The 9,675-nt window shown below is 36.4% G+C and overlaps 1 protein-coding gene across 1 annotated transcript; it reads right to left on the reverse strand.

Annotated features, from left to right (window-relative positions):
- Positions 1-1,180: 1,180 nt before the first annotated feature.
- On the reverse strand, positions 1,181-6,013 carry LOC310735399 (uncharacterized protein). The gene is made up of 4 exons (XM_083558086.1): positions 5,924-6,013; positions 4,510-4,738; positions 3,286-3,433; positions 1,181-2,813 (listed from the first exon to the last, which is right to left on the reverse strand). The coding sequence occupies exons 1-3, from the start codon at positions 5,954-5,956 to the stop codon at positions 3,288-3,290; spliced, it is 408 nt and encodes a 135-aa protein (XP_083414212.1). The 5' UTR covers positions 5,957-6,013; the 3' UTR covers positions 1,181-2,813; positions 3,286-3,287.
- Positions 6,014-9,675: the final 3,662 nt, after the last annotated feature.

Here is a 9,675-nt window from a genome sequence, read left to right on the forward strand (position 1 = left end):
AATTGCAAACAAACAAATATTAACAATGACTTTCTCAGGTGTTCAAATACTTATTTGCAGCTGTATCATACAAATAAATAGTAAAAAAAATCATACTTTGTGATTTCTGGATTTTTTTTTTAGATTATGTCTCTCACAGTGGACATGCACCTACGATGACAATTTCAGACCCCTGCATGATTTTTAAGTGGGAGAACTTGCAAAATAGCAGAGTGTTCAAATACTTATTTTCCTCACTGTATATATATATATATATATATATATATATATATATATATATATATATATATATATACACACACACACACACACAGTCTTATTCACCTAAATAGGCAATTTCCCATAGCCAGTCCACCTACATGTATGTGCCTCAGTTGCGAGGTGCAAGGAAAACTAGAAAACCCACAGGAAACCCACAGACACGAGGAGAATATGCAAACTCTACACAGACAGTAATCTGATCTTACGATTTTCTCCACACAGACAGTAACTTGAGCTCAGGGACCCTGGGGCTAAGACACTTCGGTTTCCTGAAAACAGTGTGAAGGTTAAATAGTTTTAATTTGGTAAACTTGTTAAATATATTTACAGCTATATTCCAAAGGTTTTTTTGGAGTCCTCTGAGAGATCCCAACAATCCAGTGTTATCCAGAACGTATATGAAAAAAGCATAAAGGTGTGTTTCATGCGATGCTCACTACTGTTTAAAAACAATCTTTAAACTTGAATGCTTTTGGAAAACTCATGCCATGTTTTTATGTTATGCATTTTTGAAAGATTGCTGAAAAAAGAATTACACTTATTTTGATATTAGGAATATCTATTTATGCATAACAAAACTGTTATAATGATGTTTAAAACACATTATAACTTTGGAGTGGTATCAGTAGAAATTTGTTATTTTCCGACTCCTCTGTATTCCTTCAGTCTTTCTTTCGGCTTCTCCCGTTAGGGGTCGCCACAGCGGAGCCTCCGCATTTTTAATTTGGCACATGTTTTTACGCTGGATGCCCTTCCTAACGCAACCCTCCCCAATTTATCCGGGCTTGGGACCGGCACTAAGAGTGGCTGGGGATGGTTCCCTGACCGGGGATCGAACCCGGGCCGCAGCGGTAAGAGCACCGCATCCTAACCACTAGACCACCAACAGTTATAAAAGATATACAGTTATACATTATAAAATTATAAATAATAATTGTATTTTATAAAATAATCAATGTATTATAACACAGTATTATCAAAGGTCATTATACATACAAGCTATATCGAAATTGTTAGCAAAATTAAACCCTTCCTCTCATTTTCTGTTAAAAACTGTAAACAGTTTGGGCCCTGGCAAAAATACATTCTACTTTAATGGCCAATATGTTTTCGAGCCATCGATCAAATTTTACATGCAAAAGCTTCAGTAATATTTTCCACAGTAATAAAAGGTCTTGGGTTACGCCAGTGGTGGGCCGTCAGGGCCAGCAAGGCCTTCTCTGCTGGCCTAAACACTATCAGAAGCACTGACCTACATTTACAGCCTAAATTCTAATATTTGTTCCATGAAACTGTATTAATTTATTCCCAACAGTCTATTCTCTTTATTTTGTAGCGTTTCTCTTGGCTGCACTGCTTCCAGTATGTGTGTGTGGATGTTAGATTTTTTGTCCAATCAGATTTCAGCCTCTATGTGCTGCCATGTCAATCTTATCTGCCCAGGGCCTTCAGATTCAGTAGTGCTGGCCGTTGTACCTCAGACTACCATAGCAATGGGCCTGTTTCTTTAACCAATTTTTTTTCGACTAGCAAAACAAGTCTGTAGCGCTCTTCACACATTAATACATCAGAGTTAGACTTTTTAATGCCCACAATTGCTGATGAAGGAAAATAAATTAGTTTGGTCTCGGACATTCTTAAAAATCCATTTTCAAGAAAAGCTAGACATCGTGAGAAAAGATCGGCCAACCCTGAAGTTAAATAGCTTTAAATAGAATTGTTTATTCGCTACTTCCAGACCAGTAAATACGAGCGGTACCACTGGCTTACAGCCTCTGAGGAGCGGTGCAAATTACGAGTATGCATTATGAGTATGCTTGTTATATTTAATTTAAACGTTTTATGTTTTTGTCATGTTATTAGACAAATATTGATTCTGAACTGCTCCAGATGATGTAGGGGGCACAGTTGCGGTTCTAGTGTAGAGGTTTGGAGCTTGCTTTAGTAAAATGGTATTCACCCTCCATATGTAAAATTCCTCTCTCTCAGGTGTTGTTATATTGCGTTTTTGTATAGAGTGGATGGTTTTTATAATTGTGACGTGATAGTGGTGGTATTAAGAGGTGAATTAAGTTGGGTAAGTCCCCACTGAAGGCCCAGGTACCGAATGCATGGCCCGCCACTGGGTTACACTGAGATCCACTTTGGTCTAGTAACGTTTCTTTTAGTGTTTTCCAACAGTCGATTTTTAATGACAGATGGACCCTGTGCTGTATCATGTCAGCACTGTTTCTTAGCCCTGCTAATAATGTCACAGCATTCCAAGACAACATCATAAAATCTGGTCGTGTTTACAATAGAGTTTTTGCTCGGCCAACCAGGCAGCGTTAGGTCTCGGTTATGCAGAGCGGTTTGCATGGCCTGTCACTGGCTAATCGTCGGCAAGGATGATAGATGATGTTTATTTTGTGGTGATGGAACACAACCCCCTGGCCGATGATAATTGTAATAAAAAGGACAGATCAAGCTGGCGGAGTTATTAAATTATCGGACCATAATTTGCATTAATGTCGAAAGGGGAGCCGCCTCACTGCCGGACACGTGGCTGGCTGCTGTGGAGAAAAAAAAAGATATTTAGATTCTTGGGTTGTCCTTGAATTTCAGAAAGTTCTCTCTTTCTTCTTTTTCTCAGACCATGTTCTAGCCTTTAATGTGGATCATTCTGATACTGTCGAGTGCATGTGGCTTATTACAGATTGCCAAAGCCCTCCACACACACACACACACACACACACACACACACACACACACACACACACGAAAACCACACTTACTTCCTACATTTATAGCTGTTTCACAAAGCAAAATAGAGGCCCATAATCATAACAGCATGCATAATAACAGCATGCAATCATTCTGTATGCGTTTCAAATTTAACTACAGACATCTCAGGCTTACGAATCTCCACTATATACACAACCACTGAAGTCCAAGAAGGGTAGACAATACAAATAATTCAACAGCATCACAATTACAGAGAGCAAGAGATCCCGTGCCACATGAGCGGCCCGTTTCATGTCTCACATTCACATGCTCTCTTCCCGCAGGCCCAGGAGAGGCTCCGTGTTCATTAGCCAGCCAAGGACTCGGAAACATTTGCCTCGGTTGTCCTTTTCTAAGCGAGCGTTTGAAGGCCTCTCGCTGGGGAAAGGAGGCCCTGGTGCCGAGCCAGCTGGACGGAAACAGAGGAGTAAAAAGACGAGAGAAAGAGAGCGAAAGTGAGAGAGGAAGACAGGGAGGCTAATGGGGCTGCTCCTCTTTTAAGTGTGATCTACCAGAGGAATACACGGATGCGCACAATCCCTGATGTGTGCTGAATCGTGCTGAACAACCTGTTTCTATTCTCCTTTTCCTGCACTTCGATAATCTCTCTTTTTTCCTCTTACTTTTCTCTCTCTTTTATTTCACACAAGTCTAAAAATGGATTTAGCACTTTTAATGAAAATTTAAATGATGATGATAATAAAATTCAGGGGGAAATCAAAATCACTGAAATGTTCACAGTAATTTAATGTATGAATTTTGAAATGATTAAATGAAAATTATATGAATTATAGCAATGAGCAAATTATTCTGATCTAAAGTTAAATAATATCCACTAGAAGAGAATTCAAAATAGAGTAGCAATTTAACCCATTTTATCTTATAAAACTGTTTTGAAATAAACAAAGCAAACTTTAAAACATTTTTAAAGGGAAAACATGAATAATGATTGATTCTTGATTAAGAAAGTAACACTTCTAAAAAAATGTTTTATAATACCTTTTAATATTATGGAGTGTCCTTAAAACAAAGGATACTCCATAATATTAAATTATAATACATATATAATAATATAACATACACAATTCACGCTTTCACAATTTCACAATTCACGCTTTATATATATATATATATATATATATATATATATATATATATATATATATATATATATATATATATATATATATATATATATATATATATGCAGTTACTGTACACCCGGATACTATTGGCTGAATTTTCTTCACTTACTTCAAAAAAATAAATCATAAATAAATTAACAAACAAACAAACAAACAAGCAAATAAATAAATAAATAAAGTGAAAATTGTTACCATTTCACCTATTATTTTTAATTTCCTCCTAAACATGAATGGGCTTCACAGTTTCATACCCTGTCGAATTTACAAGCTTTGAGCATTAAACGATGGTTTTGGAAGGCAAAACAAACAATAATAAACAAAAGAAATCACACGTAATTACCAGAGGTGGCGATTTCATCCAGATGTGATCGGGCTTTGGCCTGGGACCTCGGCCGCATTAAATATGTCGCTTGATTAACAGCATGCGCTCCCAGCCGGTCCAAGCCTGTCCCTAATGATCTTGAGGTCAAAGGTCGCCGGACTAAAAGCAGATCAGAGGGGCCGCGGGCCTCCAGTTCAGACACCGTCATAAATTCACTCGAGCACAGAGGAAGCCATCTTTCACCCAGCTGTTAAATAATAACACAATCACGCTGGGCCACTCACACTCAATAGAGACAAAACATGCAGCACTGCAGGAAACACACCAAGTGGTTAACAACTCAACTGCAGGCACACAAATCAGTTCCTGAGCTCAGGCTTTTATTTCTGAATTTAATAAAAGGCAGACAGTGTTCAGGTTTAGTAGAGAACTCTAATCCAGGGAATGGCAGAGAGTCAATGCTGGGCCTTAATGGCTGTTACATACTTGGTACTTATAACTTCTTCTGAATAGCAAGTTGCTTTCGATAAAAATTAATCAGTCACAAATACAGTGTTGGATAGTTGCAAAGAATTCTCACTACTGTACTTAAGTACATGTTTCAAGTGTCTGGACTTTTTGAGTATTTTCATTTCAGGAATCTTTACTTCACAAAATGTTACTTTTTTTTTTTTTACAAAATTACTTTTGATACTTTAACAGTTTCGATAGTATATAGCAAGGTCTTTTTGTACTTTTACTTTGTACTTTACAGACAAAATGTAAAAGGAGTATGTTTACTGGGGTAATATTTAAGCAGGGGATTTGTGCTTTTACTCAGTAGAGGAATGCTGTGCCTCAGTTATTAGTAAAATATGAGAAATTATTATTGCTACAAAAAATATGAATAAAAATACTTCTGAGCTTGCAGTTATAGGAAAATAATCAATCCACTGAGTGGTGTGATATAGTCCAACGGGAAGTTACTGTGACCACCCTATTTTCCACCAGAGAACATTCTGAAGTCATTTTATACTTCATCTGCATACCATAGCAATTTGCCAATATGAACAATGTTATTATTGAGTAAAGAATGACTTATTGTATATTTTGTCTATTCATGGTTGTGCTGAATGTTGGATAGTGAATGTTTGTAGAATGTCTACAAAAACCTTTCTTACTTACATTATAACAGCCATTGTTTTCTCACCAGCCTGTCTTTATAGAACATCTCAGCCCGATTTTGCACACACATATATTCAATAAAAAAATATATATATACAGGTAAATAATGAGAAAATAATCCAATACATACACTACATTGGAGACTCATTCCACAAAATGCCGATCAAATGTCTTTTTAGAAAACAACAAAAAAACGATATCATATGAACTATTACAGATGTTTGAAATAGTTTTAGACCGTTTATATCAGTTTATATTAGATACATACACTCCTGTGTAGGTTGTTTCTCTGTAAACACATTCAAATAAACCTTACTGCTGCAACTAATCCCTGACCAATCAAAATTGAGTACTGAACAATGCTTTGATTTTTTGATTTATTAAAAAAAAAAAAAAAATTTTATTGTGCAGCACTGCAGAAATGCAACAGGCTCTGATTACGGCTGTACCAGACCCTCACTAACAATCAGCACTTATACACCCTCTAGTGGCGATGGTGAGACTTAAACGAGCATCTAGACGCCTTTGCTAATTCATTTAGGAGTAAAAAGTTTTCAGAGCAGTTAAAGTCTGAACATTTACAAGATATTTTTTAAATGGGTACTGGTAGCTAAGAAGTTTACATTTACTCAAAACTGTTTAGAGTGCCTTCTAGTGACACACACACACAGTGAGTACAGAAATTTTATGAGCTGCATTTGCATAATTTTAGGTTATAGGTTATATAAGCATATTGTATATTGCATTATAATTAAATGTTATGTGAAAATGCTGATTATTTTAAATATTGTACATTTTGAGTCATTTGACCTCTTCTAGCATTCATTTTATCTGGAGCAAGACATTTTTACAAGACATTTTTACAACCAGTGTCAAAAGCTATTTGTTGTTATATATGCTATAAAACGTAGATTTTGATTAAATACTCTCCTAATTTCACACTTCAGGCTTTTGTAGTGGACAGAAAAGGAGATCTAAAATCTAAGCATTAAGTCTACAGAAACAGGTGGATGCATAAAGTTCATAAAGAGTTTGGGGAGGGAAAATATATCCATAAAGTTGTGGCCTGTAAGACAATCTTCTTTCAAGACAAGTTTTTTTTAACATGCCTCACGGGTGATTGTAAAAACAAGGCCGACTGCCAAGCGAAACTTAAAAGCAGCAGATAAAGTAGGCTTCGGTTTAATATAACATTAAGCCCAGTGAGACAAGAACAGAACACAAACTGGGACAGTGACACAAGAACCTGGCTGTTTTCAACATCAGCAAAACAATAAATCAATGCTCATTTTGACTTGTACACATAAATATAACACTAAAATAATGTTATAATCCATCAGTAGAACATTACAACATTGTTGTAATTAGTTATGCAAATGCACTAATGCCATTATGAAATCTGACCATGTATACTAATTCATTATACTGTATATAGTGCATAATGAGACATGTGTTAAAAAACAATTAACAATTCATAATATACAATAAAAATTACTGTCATGTAGTTTTCATTAAAGTGTCATGAATTCCTATAGGTTATTCTAGCAATGTGTAAAGTTTTTCCCAAAATGTTATGATAAAACAGTATACATATGGTCTTCATAAAACAATGTCAAGCTAAAGGCCTTCATGAACCAAATGACTAAAATCCGACAAGCTAAATATCTTTAATTAGCCTTTTTACATTCTATCACATTACAGCCTTTAGTTATAATTTTTAGCAACTGAAATTAGAAGCTTCCTCAAAGCCTAGTGCAAAATAAAGTAAAATAAAATAAAGTGCAAAAATAAATATCAGTATTAGTGCTAAAAATCAGCAGTGTTAAATTGGGAGAGAAAAAAATAGATACATGATGCTCTTCTCATCAGTACAATTTGAATCAGAATCCAACAAAAAATATGAAAAATTTGTAAAAGATTGAAGCAGTGAATTAAACCCAGCTGAGACAATGACACTTTGTGTGAGTCTGTGCTGCCATATGACTGGATTACAGCCCACATTCAGCTCAATTACATCTTCATAATCAAAATGGATGATGTGACGGGCATCTCACCCCCCACAGTCCCCCCCAACATGAGACATTTTAATGTCAGTCTGACAGGCCTCACATGGGCTGCGGGAGCTGAGCGCATGCATACTAATCAGGCCGATTAGGGCATGTTAAAAAACATGGGCCAAGATGGAGAGGTGGATCTCTCAGACCTCCAGGTCTGAGTCTCATCTCTCTCGGCACGATGTCTTTCTTCCTCTGCTGCGGAGAAACAGAACACCGTGCACATTCTGACCTCCTGCACAGCCGGCGTCTGCCGCAGTCCAGTGTACCCAGCATGCCCTGGGCCTGTAAGACTCCCACGGGCCTGCGCCCGTTCCCCGCCATCTGCTGTGATTTATAGAAAAGGCCCGATGATTTATGGTGCAGTCATCTCACAATGAAGTCGTTCTCTTTCATTGGCTCGACCTCCCCGACCCAGCCGCCACTCCTGGCCAGGTTTGGGAAATGCACGCTAATCATACGCTAAAAAGATGCTTAAACAGTCAGGCCTGGCCAAGGGAACCAAGGCCTTTAATAAAATTAATTTTCAGCAGTGGGGAGAATATTGATGAGAATGCGGTGCCGGAGATGAGACGTGCCCACCGGAGAGAAAGATTGGGCCGTAATGAGAGGCGAGGACGGCCGACACACCTTCACTGGACTCCCATTAATACCTGCGATGTTAACACTGCTGCAGCTTTAAAATGAACAAATAAAAACTGGTGCCTGGTGGAAGATACTTACAGATTTAGGCCAATATAGTTTATAGACTTTGCAGCTTTGGATGAACTTTCAATGAGTTAAAAACAAAAAAATTACCTCAAGGATTAGGATCAATAAAGGGGTATAATAATGTAACAAGGAAGAACCAACCTGCTGTAATTATTCATGAATGCTAAAAAAAAAAAAGACTGTATACAAGGGGGAAAAAACAAAAAACAGACAAAAATAGTTTTTTTTTTTTTTTTAAACAAGACCCTTCATATTTTGCTTAAATGCAAATGAATTTTTATTCTTGATTCAGATTTGTCCAAAGATTTGGATTAACTTCATGTTACAACAGTTCTGACAGTAGTGCCAACTGCAAGGCAAATCGCAAGAATACTTGTTCTATTACTACTCTAGAGTAATATTTTATTTATAGGGACTAATGTTATCTCAGTAATAAATACATTTATAAAAGTGGCAAAAAAAAAAAAAAAGGCAATTTAAAAAAATGTTGAACTAGTAAAGTTTTCTGTAATTGATGGAAAGAGTCTCCATTTAATTTGTTCTGTGTACATTTGTACTTCATCCATCACTGCCCAAAACCATGAACACTCATTAAATGCTGTAATTCTAATAAAATAAAGAATCCTATTTGCCATCCTAAGTAGTCACACCAGATCTTAATTTCAATATTTGCATTCTTTATTTGCACTTGTATAATGTTGAATTCTTAAATATGAAAAGCATTATTGTTCTGCCCCAACAGTTTAAAGGAATAAGTTCCTGTTTAAGGGTCCAACAGTGGCACGCTGACAAAGTGAAATGAACTGTATTGAGATAAATGTCATGAATCTACACTAACTAGAATAAAAGAAATACAGTGAAGTTGAATGGAACTGAATTTGGTTTAATTGCAAAATCATTGGCAAATATTTATGTACATGTTATGATTCTATAAGCTTTAAGTATTAAGCCTTCATAATGCTGATTGTCTCTGTATACTCACTCGCCCCTACACAATCTTAGACTGCTGTATTTATAGTGTAACACTAAAATTGCCAAAGGTGGACTTCTGGTGACATAAAATTGTTTCACCACCACTACACTTGCGTGTATTCCTGGCTTTTAAGCCCAATTTCAGTTACAGAAAATGTGGAAAAGATCAAGGGTGTGCATCCTAATGCAAGCCACTATATAAAATCATTGCATCAATTATTGCCTCTTCCTATTAATTTATAGGAATCAAATGATTGATGACTTAGAAGGAATTCTACAGTAA

The sequence above is a fragment of the Silurus aristotelis genome (assembly GCF_946808225.1).
Source record: "Silurus aristotelis genome assembly, chromosome: 13".
NCBI lineage: Eukaryota > Metazoa > Chordata > Actinopteri > Siluriformes > Siluridae > Silurus > Silurus aristotelis.

Bases quoted from the DNA above. Each gene is read 5' to 3' on its own strand.
- LOC310735399 (XM_083558086.1), bottom strand. From the start codon at position 5,956: ATGTGTTTACAGAGAAACAACCTACACAGGAGT. The intron at 4,739-5,923 runs GTATGTATCTAA...ATTATTTAACAG, and splicing joins GAAACAACCTACACAGGAGT to CTGGGTGAAAGATGGCTTCC. The intron at 3,434-4,509 runs GTAATTACGTGT...GTTTCCGTCCAG, and splicing joins GGATGAAATCGCCACCTCTG to CTGGCTCGGCACCAGGGCCT.